Source organism: Aquarana catesbeiana, linkage group LG02 (genome assembly GCF_042186555.1).
Source record: "Aquarana catesbeiana isolate 2022-GZ linkage group LG02, ASM4218655v1, whole genome shotgun sequence".
Lineage (NCBI taxonomy): Eukaryota > Metazoa > Chordata > Amphibia > Anura > Ranidae > Aquarana > Aquarana catesbeiana.
In genome coordinates this window covers 68,486,778-68,502,051 of record NC_133325.1, presented here as the reverse complement: position 1 = coordinate 68,502,051, position 15,274 = coordinate 68,486,778, and the positions used below count along the sequence as shown (strand labels likewise).

The following is a 15,274-nucleotide window of genomic DNA, read 5'->3' as shown; positions in this document are numbered from 1 at the left end:
ATTCACAATAGGAGATTTTGACCAGCTCTCTATGGAGCCGGTTCACATATCTCCGCTGTGGCTCCGGTGCGAATTTACACAGGAGCCCTGTGCATCTTTTGGTCCTGAAATTGGACTTGAAACGGTGAGCCAGGATGAACTGGACCCCTTCTGGGAGCCTCATGTGGAGATAGTGTGAACCCAGCCTGAAAGATGCATCTGTTCTGTAATTTCACGAAAGGCTATACGTCGATTATCTAGGATCAGGGGTTTACAAAACGTTTACACCATTCAAATTCAAATGTCTTGCATCGGCTGAGCGTCTCATCACCTCAATGTGTTTGAAGTCTTCTGTAGATATCCGTGGGTTTCATCACCACACACTGTTCCATGCATGCACTAACACTGATGTCTGCCATCTTGATTAAAAGTCTCTTGGCTGGCCTGTGACGTGTGCGCTGCCTATTAGTAATAGGACACACTTACCATTTACTACTGCGTGTAGTACTGGCATGCTAGTATCCTGTTTTATACCTATAAAATTAACCACTTGCCGACCGGGCCATAGTCGAAAGACGGCTGCAGCGCGGTCGGCTAGTTCTGGGTGGACGTCCGTGGGACGTCCTCCCAGAATACTGCTCTTGCGCGCCCCCTGGGGCGCGCACCCGAGAACTTCCGTGACCACCGGGTCCATAGGACCCGGCGCATCACAGATCACGGTAAACGGCCGCTAATCGCGGCCGTTTACCATGTGATCGCTCCGTCAAATGACGGAGCGATCACATGTCAACAGACCGGCGTCATGTCATGACGCCGGTTCATCCCTCCCCTCTGTGTACCGATCGGTACAGTGTGAGAGGAGAGGGGGAGGGATCGGATGGCAGCACCGCTGTGGGCTGCATGTGTAGTGCCCACAGCGGTGCTCAGTGACAATTGCTGTCACATCCATCCATCCCTCCATGCTCAGCCATCCCTGCAATACTCTGCATTATACTCTGCATAATACTCTGCATAATACCCTGCAATACTCTGCATAATACTCTGCATAATACCCTGCAATACTCTGCATAATACCCTGCAATACTCTGCATAATAGCCTGCAATACTCTGCATAATACTCTGCATAATACTCTGCATAATACTCTGTATAATACTCTGCATAATACTCTGCATAATAGCCTGCAATACTCTGCATAATACCCTGCAATACTCTGCATAATACCCTGCAATACTCTGCATAATACCCTGCAATACTCTGCATAATACTCTGCATAATACCCTGCAATACTCTGCATAATAGCCTGCAATACTCTGCATAATAGCCTGCAATACTCTGCATAATACCCTGCAATACTCTGCATAATACCCCGCACTACTCTGCAATATACCCGGCACTACTCTGCAATATACCCGGCACTACCCTGCAATATACCCTGCAATACTCTGCAATACTCTGCAATTTTTAACCAGTTCCCGCCCACAGTCATATGACGTCCTTGACTTTGTGCGGGGATATCTGAATGATGGGTGCAGCTACAGGCATCATTCAGATATCAGCTTTTTCAGCCGGCGATTTCCTACACTATAAGAATGATCATAGCGGCTGTTCCACTGCTTGATCGTTCTTATGGGAGGCGAGAGGGGACGCCGACCCCTTCCCGCCACCCTCCGGTGCTTCTACCGACTCACCGCTAGATCGAAGCCAAGATCGTTTTTTTTTTTTGTTTTTTTTTCAGGCTTCCCAGCCTAGAGGTGAGATGTGGGGTCTTATTGACCCCATATCTCACAGTAAAGAGGACCTGTCATGCCATATTCCTATTACAAGGATGTTTACATTCCTTGTAATAGAAATAAAAGTGATCAAAAATTTTTTTGGGGGGAAAAAAGTGTCAAACTAAAATAAATAAAGTAAAATAAACAATAAAAAAAAAAAAAAAAAATTTTAAAGCGCCCCTGTCCGTGTGCTCGCATACAGAAGCGAACACTTACGTAAGTCCCGCCCACATATGAAAACAGTGTTCAAACCACACATATGAGGTATCACTGCGAACGTTGGAGCGAGAGCAATAATTTTGGCCCTAGACCTCCTCTGTAACTCAAAACATGTAACCAGTAAAAAATTTTAAAGTGTCACCTATGGAGATTTTTAAGTAGCAACGTTTGGCACCATTCCACGAGAGTGTGCAATTTTGAAGGGTGACATGTTAGGTATCTATTTACTCGGCGTAACTTCATCTTTCACATTATGCAAAAACATTGGGCTAACTTTACTGTTTTGTTTTTTTTTAAAGCACAAAACTGTTTTTTTTCCCCAAAAAAAAATTGCTGCGCAAATACCGTGTGAGATAAAAAGTTGCAACAACCGCCATTGTATTCTCTAGGGTCTTTGCTAAAAAATATATATATATATAATGTTTTGGGGTTCTATGTAATTTTCTAGCAAATAAATGATTATTTTTACATGTAGGAGAGAAATACAAGAATTGGCCTGGGTGCTCCAGAACGCCTGGAGGTGTTCCGTGCATGTTGGGCCTCTGTATGTGGCCACGCTGTGTAAAAGTCTCACACATGTGATATCGCCGTACTCGGGAGTAATAGTAGAATGTGTTTTGGGGTGTAATTTGTTGTATGCATATGCTGTGTGTGAGAAATAACCTTCTAATATGACAATTTTGTGAAAAAAAAAATCTTGATTTTGCAAAGAATTGTGGGAAAAGATGACAATTTCAAAAAAACTCATCATGCATCTTTTCAAATACCTTGGAATGTCTTCTTTCCAAATAGGGGTCATTTGGGGGGTATTTGTACTTTTCTGGCATGTTAGGGTCTCAAGAAATTAGATAGGCCGTCAGTACTTCAGGTGTGATCAATTTTCAGATATTCGCACCATAGCTTTTGGACTTTCTAACATTCACAAAGACCAAATAATATACACCAAGTTGTACTTATTTTTACCAAAGATATGTAGCAGTATAAATTTTGGCCAAAATTTCCAAAGAAAAATTACTAATTTGCTAAATTTTATAACAGAAACAAAGAAAAATTCATTTTTTTACCAAATTTTCAGTCTTTTTTCTTTTATAGCGCAAAAAATAAAAAACCCAACGGTGATTAAATACCACCAAAAAAAAGCTCTATTTGTGTGAAAAAAAGGACAAAAATTTCATATGGGTACAGTGTTGTATGACTGAGTAATTGTCATTCAAAGTGTGAGAGCACCGAAAGCTGAAAATTGGTCTGGTTAGGAAGGGGGTTTAAGTGCCCAGTGGGCAAGTGGTTAAAAGTCCCGCTTTGACTTGAACGCCGCTTTTACTACAGCGATAGCAGCAGTCTTTCAGGGCCAGTTCACAGCAACTGCCCTTCTGCATAGTAACCACTGGAGGTCACTCACTCGGCACTGCCGCAATTTTTTTAATTGAATACAAGCCCTTCTCTGATTGGAGGGGGTGGGTGTTGCAACATCACGACCTCTCCTTTCCACCTTGTCTAATCAGAGACTACCTAAAAAAAATACAAGGTGTTCTGTAAATGGTGGCAGTGCTGAGTGAGCAACCTCTGATGGATATATGTAGAAGGGCAAGTGGATGGCACTGTACCTGGAGGACCGCACCAATCACTGTAGTATCGGCAACTACTACAACGATTTGTAGCTTACACAGATATTGGGTCAGGTATGGGGTATGCATATATTACATTGTGCCATACTGTAAAAATTGTAATTGTACAATAAAGTTAATACCTAAACGTCACCCTTAAATACTATTGAATGCTTGTACATGAACTCAACAAAAATCTGTTCCTAATTCGAATGCATGCTTATTTTTAATTTCAGAAAAATCCAGACACTGATTTACCGTGAATGCATTCTGAGATCAAGTGATCATATGTAGTTATAAATCTGGGCGGCACAGTGGTGTAGTGGATAGCACTTTCGCCTAGCAGTAAGAAGGGTTGCTGGTTCGAATCCCAACCACGACACTACCTGCCTGGAGTTTGCATGTTCTCCCTGTGCCTGTGTGGGTTTCCTCCAGGTACTCCAGTTTCCTCCCACACAAACTGGATCCTGTCTAAATTGTCCCTACTATGTATGAATGCGAGTTAGGGACCTTAGATTGTAAGCTCCTTGAGGGTAGGGACTTATGTGAATGTACAATGTATACGTAAAGCACTGCATAAATTGACGGCGCTATATAAGTACCTGAAATAAATAAAATAAATAATTAGTGTGTTACTCTGTCATGGCAACACGTCATGTGATTGGAGCTGTATAAGTCACTGTTTTTCCTTGTGATTCAGTATAAATACTAATTAGCATCTACTAAGCTTATTGTATCTTTCATTTGCCCTTATTAAAAGAGAAGTATGGAATTTTTTTTTAAGAATCATACTTACCTAGGTGGATGCTGCATCTGTCCCCCGCCGGCTCTAACACTGAGAACTGAGTGATCAAACACCACGATCACTTGGTTCTCAGAACTCCCTGAGCAGAGAGATGGTGACTGTCAGTCACTGCTCTGCTCTCCCCCCCCCCCCCCCCCCCCCCCCGTTCACTGGAGTGCTGGGCTTTATGATAGGAGCGGGAGCTGCGGCTCAGGCTCTCAGCGGCTCGCTGAGAAGCTGAGCCAGGTGCTGGTCCAGGCATGTGGTTGGATCCCGACTTCATTGTCTTGATCTTGCCCCAGCCTGGACCGACTCTGTGATATCATCTGTCTGCTGAAAATGGGAACGAACTGCACTGCTGTGATCCACAGAAGAATTACAGCCAAATGAGCTTTGACTGAACTTCTCCTTTAATGGTTCCTATACACATTGTGTGTGTTTTAGTAAATCATCCCCATTATGTCCGTAGAAATCCACCCGTTTGGCACTGTCTGGACTTGTTGATAAGCTGCTCAGGTTCCCAGCTGTGCATTGTGGGGTTCAGGCAGGGATTGCACATTGGAGGCACTTAAAGGTGAGCTCTAGGTCACACTGGAGGGGTACATGACATACCATAAATTTGGAACATGGTTACGTTTTATGTTTTTTAAAATTTTCTTCTACTTCTTTTTTATTTATTTATTTTTTAGATTTTCTCTTAGAATGTTTATTTCCAGCTGCACACAGCGTTCATGAAATGCCAATTCCTGGTTAAATACAAGATGTACATACGTGTAATTGATGTATTCCATACCATAGCAACATACTGTCCGTGTCTCTGCATTTTTCCATTATGACAAGGTTAGTTGGTTTTGAACTAGAAGCATTATTCTAAATGGCTTATTATGTTCCTCTACATTTTTAGCCTTTAAAGCTTCATCATCAAGACAGTCTACATCAAGAAGTGTTCCAGCAAAGAATTATTCAGAGGTAGGTCACTGCCATGTTTTCTTCAGGGGGGGGGAATGTAATGAATCAAATGAAGCTTTTCTTTTTAACATCATTAGAGAAATTAGCCTAATGTTTTAATTTCTTGATACTGCAGATATGGGGCAAGTAGAAGGCCACACGAGAACCAAATTTGCATAGATGTCCAATTTAATAACCACAGTATGATGATTCAGTGCATTAAAGTAGTTGTTAAACCTAATGGGATGATGTTTGGTATTCTAAATCACTGTGACAGATGTCATAAACGTTTGTAAATAATTTCCCTTTTTTTTTTACTTTGTGTCTCAGAGCTGCTGATATCATGCAGCCTCTTTGCAGACACTTCTTGTGTATATATGTGTGTGTATATATGTATATACCACACATATATATGTTCCAGGAATGGCTGCATGACATTTCTTATAGCATTTTTCCTGTTGGTGACAACAGTGGACCATGTCTGCATAATGTGTGCTGTAAAAGACACTAGCCTCCAATATGTCAGGGTGACGATGCAAGCACAGAATTGAGGGACAGGGACAGAACATTGTCTCTCTATAAAAGGAAGTGCCTGAAGAACCAGGTATTATTTTAACCACTCGTCGCCAAATCACGTACGTCAACTGCAGACATCACCACGGTACTGTTTTTCAGAGCTGACGGTTGACTCTTTTGTAATAGCAACCGGATCGGCTAACTAGCCACTCAGTTGCTATTACAAGCAGCAGGGGGGGCACCACCTTCCACAGCTCTCTCGGGCTCTCCCGTCCCATCGGAAGACCCGAGCTACTAGCTGGCAGGCCGCTGGCTAGTCGGAGACCCATAGAAAGCTAGAATCGGCTTTGATCGGATCTCCGCTATGGTAACCCAGAAACGATGGCATGACATCATGTCCAGTTTACTGAGATGTAAACTGTGCCATTTTTTTGAAAATCAAAAATATTCCAAAAAATTCAGTCTTGGCGTTTTGAATCCATAAAGAGTACCTGTCACATGCCTATTGCTGTCACAAGGATGTTTCTATTTCTTGTGACAGCAATAAAAGTGATAAGAAAAAAAAAGCAACAGTGTAAAAAATAAATAAATTCATTAATAAAAAAAAGTAAAGTCCCCCCCCCGGTCTTGCACACACGCAAACATCGATCCTGTCACACATCTGGGGTATCGCCGCAAATGTCCAATCAAGGGCAGTAATTATGTCACCAGACCTCCTCTGTAAATCTGAAGTGGTAACCTGTAAAGGCTTTTAAAACGTCGCCTATGGATAGTAAAATGTCTGTTTGTCGCTGTTGTGCGGGCGTGCGCAATTTTAAAACGTGATATGCTTGCTATCCGTTTACTCAGCATGACATCATCTTTTATACTTTACAAATAAATTGGGTTATGTATTGTGTTTTTTTGCAGTAAAACTTTAAAAAGTGTATTTTTAAAAAATCGCTGCGCAAATACCGTAAGAGATAAAAAAAGTGCAAAACCCACCAATTTTCTAGCAAAAAAAAATAATTTTCACATGTAAACAAAAAGTGCCAGAAAATTCCAGGTCTTCAAGTGGTTAATGAAAGCTGCATGTTTATGAGTGAGAATGACTTTTAACAAGATACTAGCTCTAATTTAAGACTTGATTTGATTACATGCCTAAGAAAGAAATTATAGGATATTGTCCAGATGGTACCGATGCCCTGTTATTCTACACAAAATCGATCAATCCATTCCTGATACCTGTTGGATTTGTTTACATGCCCATGGCTCACATTTGGGGTACTTGTCCATGTATCATCCCCTTTTGGGAAAAGATACTGCAACTGTACAATACACTAGTGGGTGTCAAAATTCCAAATGTGCCACAAATCAGAGTTATCTATGTTGCCGGGGTCCTATAAACAAATCAAAAAAAGTCTATTGAGGCACTTTCTTACAGCTGCATGCTCAGTGATTGCCAGACATTGACGAAACCTGGAACCTCCCTTGCTTGCTGAATGGGCTTGTAAAGTGGGTAACATTGATTATATGGAACGCCTGATCGCCTTGAATTTTGAACATTTAATTTCCCAAAAAGTTTGATGTGATGACAGCCTTGGGGATTAATCATGCTCTGTGCTTTTTTTTCTCTTCTCTCTCGCTCTCTCTTTTTCTTTCTTCTTTTTTTTTTTTAATTTCTCTGGCTGTTCACATTCTACAATGGTTATTACCTTTGTCGATTTGTTCTTACTAGAATCATGGTTTGTTAACATAGTTTCAGCCCTATACATGGGACTATATTCAACCTCTTGCTAAGTGCCTGATTTTCTACTATGGATATGTTTGCTATTGTTATGACCAAGCTATAGATTTGACAATGCATTCATCTCTCTTGTGTGTTGTGCTATGTTATGTATAAGTTATCAGTGAATATGTGACCTTGTATTCTTTATTGTGCTAAAGAATATGAGCTTTGACAGACCTCTATTCTGATACTGTGTGTTTGGCTATTGTCTCATTATTACAATTTTGTTTTCTTTTTCTAAATTATAAAAAGAGATTAAACATAATAAAATGAATTTTTAAGTGCTAAGTGTTTTGTTTTAATCCGTGTCCCGAGTTGAGAAATATCCCATCAATAACTGCCCAAATAATAATATCCCTTTTTTCCAGGAAATTGAAGACAATGATTCCGATCTTGAAGAGGTTTCCTTCACACCCACTTCTCAGAAGGATAAAAGGTAAATGTACTGTATGCAGAAAATTTGTCGGAATCTCCACTTAAAGGTTACGAAAAATGAAGTTGTGTTTTCACAGAAAATTCCAGCCACTTCTTTCTAATCCATGTTAGAAAACAAATGGAAGGATTTGATTGGTTGTCGTAAAAAAAACTGAGATTTTTGCTTTCATTAAACTTGAACAAATTACTGTATATATCATCTTTAAAAGTAAGATTTAAATGCCAAGTTTATTTTTAGGAACATGTAAGATGTTCCTAAGCAATTAACCCTCTTACCCCTGAGTCTCCCATGTGACATCGGTTGGGAGATCCTCTTCCCCCCCTCCCACAGCCACTGTCGCATTGGAAAACCTTGCCCGCACAGCAGCGTCATTCATTGCCACTGCGGCAGATGGACTTGTAGTTTTCAATGGACTTTGAGTGCACTGATCAGTATGCACACAGTCCATTCATTCTTTCTCCAGCTTTCTAACTGAAAGCCCAAAAGGAAATACAGGCAGAAAGCTAAAAGGTGAGTGTGCAGGAGCCAGATATTGCTTCCATAATCCACTGATTGTGGGTGCAATACTTTGCAGGCTAGAAAAATAATGTGCATTTAATTTTATTTATTTTTTTAAAGTGCACATATCCTTTAATACAAAAAAAATTACCCTGGGGAGGGGTCGGCTGGGGAAGAATTTCTAAATATCACTTACCACCATAACCCATTTCAGTGAACACTGATTGCAAATATTGAACACCGAATAGTTCTTCAGGGCAGCAGACACTGTCTTTGTGTCAGAGGGATTATCTGATAGAACTTATGATGAATCAGCTGAGCATGAGACCATGATGCGATCTGTTAATTGGAAATGGGGAACTTCAGCTTGAAGTTATTTAAAGGAATTCTTGATCACAGCATATACTTTCATTTTATTGCATCAGTATTGTAATAACAATACAAACAATAGTTATATTTGACAATCCAATATAAGCTTACCTGAAAAATCACCTTTCATGTTGTGAGTTCTGCCTGTTTGCTGGCTGTCTCTTTTCACAACTTCCTAGATTCCCTGCATGCTTTGCAGCTTCTCTTCTGCTGCTTACTTTCAATTTTTAAGGACTACATATCCCATGGTACCTTGCTGCCTGCAAGCAGTGATTCTTGTACTGACTCCGTCTCCTGAAAACTCAGGCTCTGTGAAATGTGTAACACATCAGTGCCTACCAACAGGACATAGTGAATGCGTGTCACGGAATTCGAGGAAGTTAATGTGTGGGCAAAGTAAGTTTACAAACTTCAAGATCTTTACTAGGAGTAGGCTAGAAATAATTGAAATACAATGTGGAAATTAGTATATTGTTTTACATTTCGACTATAGGAATTTTTTTTATAATGTTTTGATTTACTTGTTTTCATATTAGATCAGCTCTTTGGAAATAATCTCATCAATGTGAATTACAGAATTAATGTGAATCTGTTGCCAGACTATGATCATTAACCACTTCAGCCCCGGAAGGATTTTCCCCCTTTCCTACCAGGCCATTTTTTGCGACACGGCACTGCGACGCTTTAGCTGAAAATTGCGCGGTCGTGCGACGGTGTACCCAAACAAAATTGATGTCCTTTTTTCCCCACAAATAGAGCTGAATTACAGAATTAATGTGAATCTGTTGCCAGACTATGATCATTAACCACTTCAGCCCCGGAAGGATTTGCCCCCTTCCTTACCAGGCCATTTTTTGCGACACGGCACTGCGACGCTTTAGCTGACAATTGCGCGGTCGTGCGACGGTGTACCCAAACAAAATTGATGTCCTTTTTTCCCCACAAATAGAGCTTTCTTTTGGTGGTATTTTATTACCTCTGCGGTTCTTATTTTTTGCGCTATAAAAAAAAAAGTGCAACAGTTTTGAAAAAAACCCACAGTGTTTTGTACTTTTTGCTATAATAAATATCCCCCCAAAAAAAAATGTCTTCATCAGTTTAGGCCGATGTGTATTCTTCTACATATTTGTGGTAAAAAAAAATTAGCAATACGAGTATATTGATTGCTTTGCTCAAAAGTTATGCGTCTACAAAATAGGGGACAGATTTAAGGCATTTTTATTTATTTATTTATTTATTTTAAATAATGGCGGTGATCATCGATTTTTATGGTGACTGCTACATTGCATCGGAGAGATCGGACGCTTTTGACACTTTTTTGGGACCATTGACATTTATACAGCGATCAGAGCTAAAAATAGCCACTGATTACTGTATAAATGTCATTGACAGGGAAGGGCGATCAAGGGGTTAACTGTGTTACCTAGGTGTGTTCTAACTGTGGGGGGGGATGGGACTGACTAAGGGAGGAGACCGATTGGTGTTCCTACTTAGTAGGAGCACACGATCTGTCTCCTCTCCCCTGAGAGAACCAAGATTTATGTGTTTACATACACAGATCCCGGTTCTCGCTCTGTCACGAGTGATCGCGGGTGCCCGGCGGTAGTTGCGCCCGCCGGGCACGGCCATTGGCTCCGGGGTCACACTGCGGGCGCAAGCCTGCTAAAGCGTCGTAAAGAGCCGACATACAGCTACGACGGCTCACGCAGGGGAGCCAACCTGCCACAGTATAACTGCGGCGGCTGGTCGGGAAGGGGTTAAACATTCTTGTCCATCAAATCACAGCATTTTGGGTAGGCTGGGAAGCCCCGCTGCCAGCTCCCAGTCAGAAGCTATGACAGGCTGAAATACATGGCAGCTGGACACTATACCGAGCAGTACTAATGTTGAGGGACGTTCTGCATCCCTGAATGCGTACCACCCTAGACGAAAGTTCCGTTCTGTACAACGTCAAGCTGCCTCATATTTCAGACTGCCATTGATTTAAACAGGCTTCTGGCAGGGATTTAATGACTTTTAGTATCTTTAAAACATCCTGTGCTGTTAGACAGGAGTATTGTAGGGCAATTATGGACAAAGCAGTAAAGGACATCTGTAAGACAATAGAAAGACCGTGATGTGTAATTATTTATGTTCACAACCTTAGGATCAGGGTATGCAGCTGATGAATCCATTTGTCTGTTTAAAGGAGCCCAGGCCAATTTTTTATCCCACTCTCCCTTTGCCGCCTAGAAATGAAGCATACACTTCCTGAAGTGCCCCCTATGGTTGGTCGTGTTATCTTATGCTTGGTCCTTTGATATCAAATAAGAAAAAAGCCTCCCTTCCCCTTTACAAGGCATTCTTGGCACAATATTAAGAGACAAGGACCCCTTCCCCACCTCTGATGCCCCAATTAGGAGATGGGGTATAATGGGGGAAGTCCCTTGATAATAATGGGGCCCCCAGATAGCTGCGCCCACACAGAGAATGAATACAATTGGTACTCCTTACCACAAACCCTGAAATGTACCTAATTAAACACACCATAGAAAATGTACTTTAAATACATTACACAAAAAATACAGTAACATGTTAGTAAAGTCCTCCGATGTAAATCCACATCAATCATGATGTCCAGTGATGTACATCTCTGATCAATCACAATAAACCAATGCCCTCTGATGCTTACATGTTGCACTCCCATTGCTAAATGACAGATCCCTGCCACTGCAGTCATGTAAACACAGCCCCAGAAATCCAGGGGGACATCATTGGCCGAATATAGTCATGACTATATTTGGTCAGTTACATCACCCAGGATCCCCATACAAACAGCCACATTAGTTTGGCGGGTCTCTGAACAGGCTGGGTTGGTTTTAACCCACTTTCGAACCAAACCCAAACCTCATCTCTAAAGAAATGCATTTAAACTTAGGTGATTTTCTCTGCGGTGAATTAAACTTCACTTTTTGGCAGCAAAGGGGGTGAGGACAGGTCTAATTTTGCACTGGGGGCCATTGATCTGCATCTGCAACATCATATTGCTTTGGTTTACTTATTTTACATTTATTTCAGTGTGGAAATTCTGATACATTATTGTATTTAAAATATCATGGCATAAACCAGATTCCCCATACAGATCTAAAACCATATTAAAGTTTAAGTGCAAACCATCTTGAACTCCTCAAATATGTTACATTTATCAGGAACTGTACTGGTAGATATAATTACAAACTGTATTTTACACAGTTACAGTAAGTACATACATTTCAGTCACTTGTGATTTACATGAAACTATTAGCTGTTAGAAGAGGTGATGGTAACGGAAGAAGTTATGGCTGCAATTTTGCAGGAGCGCTTGCACGGCTGTTTCCAGGTATCAGCTGTATAGATTGCTACCAATAATTAAGGCAGAAACTGCTTACAGGAACTGTTTGTGGACAGGAAGACGGAAACCTCTGCTCCAGCCTGTCAGCACTTTGCTCCATTACTTTATCACATCAGTTTAACATAATCCATTCCAGGGAATTTGATATCGGTTCTCAAGAGATCGATGAATAAACAATCTATTAAAACACTGTAGGTTAATTGGCCGCATCAGCTGTGCTCTGCTCAGTGTGGACAATCAGCTGACACCCATTACCCTGACTCAAAGGGGGGCTTTTAAAGTGTAAAACTGGCGCTTTTGTAGCAAAAACTTTCATCAGAACACCCTTTATTGCCATCACTTAGTCAACTAATTTTGTTCAAAGCTCTTAAAATGTCATCCAGACCTGCTTTGTTAATGGAATCTCAGATGTGTTAAACAGGTTTCATTACAATATACAATAGGTATAGAAAAGAACGCCCCCCTTTAAAAAAAAAACACATTTAGATGCTTTGCAGCCTGAAATGAAGACAGGCACAGTTTTTGTTTGATACAGCTGTATTTATAACACCAACATGTCAGAATTTTTTTTTTTTATAAATTCAAAAACCGAATCACTGAGTTGGAAAAAGGATCACTCCCCTCTTAAAAATGACTTGTAAACTCAATCAGGTGATCTAATCTCCTTCTCAGTGGCACACAAAGCCATTTGACTTTCATCTGTGAACAGCTGTGGTAATTTTCATTAGCTCAGCATGAAAAAAGCTTTCCTGGAGCATTTCAGTCCCTGGTAGTGCAACCGAAGCAAACAATCAACTACGAGTGGCAAGGCACTGTCAAAAGATCTCTGGGATAAAGTTGTGGACAGGCACAAGTCAGGAGAGGGATACAAACAAATTCCAAAGGTTTTATCAATGCCTAGAAGCACAGTGAAGTCTATTATTAGAAGTGGAAGGTATTTGGTACAACACAGACCCTCCCTGGATCAGGACGTCACTACAAACTGGATGAAAGAGGGAGAAAGTGACCAGAGAGGCTACCAAGTGGCCTACAGCAACTCTGAAGCAGTTGCAGTAATTTATGACAAAGAGTGGTCATTGTGTGCATGTGACAACAATATCACAAATTCTCCACAAATGTGGCTTGTATGGGAGGGTTGCAAGAAAAAAGACACTCCTCAAGAAAGGCCACATGCAGTCACAACTGAGCTTTGCCAAAACACATCTTGAAGATTCTGAGGCCACATGGAAAAATGTGTTATGGTCAGACACTAAACGATATGTCTGGCAGAAATCCAAACAGCTCACCATCCAAATAACACCATTCTTATGCCCCGTACACACGGTTGGACATTGATCGGACATTCCGACAACAAAATCCTAGGTTTTTTTCCGACGAATGTTGGTTCAAACTTGTCTTGCATACACATGGTCACACAAAGTTGTCGGAAAATCCGATCATTCTGAACGTGGTGACGTAAAAAACGTACGTCGGGACTATAAAAAGGGCAGTAGCCAATAGCTTTCATCTCTTTATTTATTCTGAGCATGCGTGGCACTTTGTGCTTCGGATTTGTGTACACACGATCGGAAATTCCGACAACGGATTTTGTTGTTGGAAAATTTTATATCCTGCTCTCAAACTTTGTGTGTCGGAAAATGTGTGATGGAGCCTACACACGGTCAGAATTTCCGACAACAAGGTCCTATCACACATTTTCCGTCGGAAAATCCGACCGTGTGTACGGGGCATTACAGTAAAGCACGGAGGTGGTAGGGTCCAGTTATGGGGGTGTTTCTCTGCAGCAGGGGCTGGAGCACTTGTCAGGATAAAATGAAAAATGGATGGGGCAAAATACCATCAAATACTCAAGATCAGCAGAACGATATTATCAGGTTTGCACTTAAATCCTCAATTTGCACGAAGTTCCAGGAAACTAATTAAAATATTTTGACACGGTACAATATGCCAACTCTTCTGCATAAATTCTACCCAAACACCACTGATCGTTGCTGAAGGTGCCTAGAGGAGTGGGGAACAATGCTACACATCTTCTGGTCCTGTCCCAAACTTGATCATTACAGGAGAGGGGTCCAGGAGGATTGTCCAAAAAAGATGTTCCGGGAGACCCAGGCTTTTTTCTTCTCCATGTTTTAGGCTCGATTCACATCTATGCATGTTGCTTTTGAGCGTTTCTGGAGGTTTTTTTTGTGATGCTTGCCATGTTTTTGAGCAGCGTTTTTGTGGTGTTTTGCGCTTTTTTTTTTTTTTTTTTTACAGTTTTTTTTAGACTATACAGTGTAAAAAAAAAATGCTGCAAAAACACTGTAAAAACGCTGCAAAAACGCTGCACTTGCGTTTTTGATGCTGGTCCATTGAATTCTATTACATGCAAAACGCTGCACTTTGCAAGAAAAAAAGTCCCTGACCCTTTCCAAAAACGCAGAGGTACAAAAAGGCATTGATGTGAACATGTTCCATAGGAACCCATGTTAAAAAATTCCCATGGATTTCTGCAAAATGCATCAAAAAACGCGCTAGTGTGAATGGAGCCTTAATCATCCCAGCTAAAATTTACAAAAGATCTATAATTTGTCATCTCCTCAACACCGCCAAGTCTTGTATCCCTCTTGGAAAAACTCACAGCCACCGACAATTGGTCTCTGGCTTAACAGGGTAGAAGACATAAAAAAATGGAGGACCTTGTGCTTACCGCACAACATAAGCGTGAACAATATTCCAAAACCTGTTGTGGAACATGTTTTTCTACTCTGAGGACAGCAAAGTTCTTTTTGCTGTATAGGCTACTGACTAAAGCAAGCTCCACAATAAACCCTGCTGCACAACAATAGCAGCGTATTTATTGTTTATTTTACGAGAAAGCTTGTCCTGATAAATCGTATGTTAGTGCAAATAAAGTATCATGGACAGTACTCAATTGTTTTTATGCATTTTCTCAATTCAGCAGGGCAGCTGGCTCAGCACAGGACCTGAAATCTAGTGGAGATAACTGGAGTAGCGGTGTTTACTG

The 15,274-nt window shown here is 41.0% G+C and overlaps 1 protein-coding gene across 2 annotated transcripts in view; it reads left to right on the top strand.

Moving 5' to 3' along the window:
- The window catches only part of MRE11 (MRE11 homolog, double strand break repair nuclease), a 497,020-nt gene that overhangs the window by 345,771 nt on the left and 135,975 nt on the right, over positions 1-15,274 (top strand). For both annotated transcript variants that reach the window (XM_073613016.1, XM_073613017.1), the window contains exons 17-18: positions 5,264-5,328; positions 7,960-8,027. In XM_073613016.1, the coding sequence (XP_073469117.1) occupies positions 5,264-5,328; positions 7,960-8,027 (133 nt within the window). The remainder of the gene's footprint in view (positions 1-5,263; positions 5,329-7,959; positions 8,028-15,274) is intronic.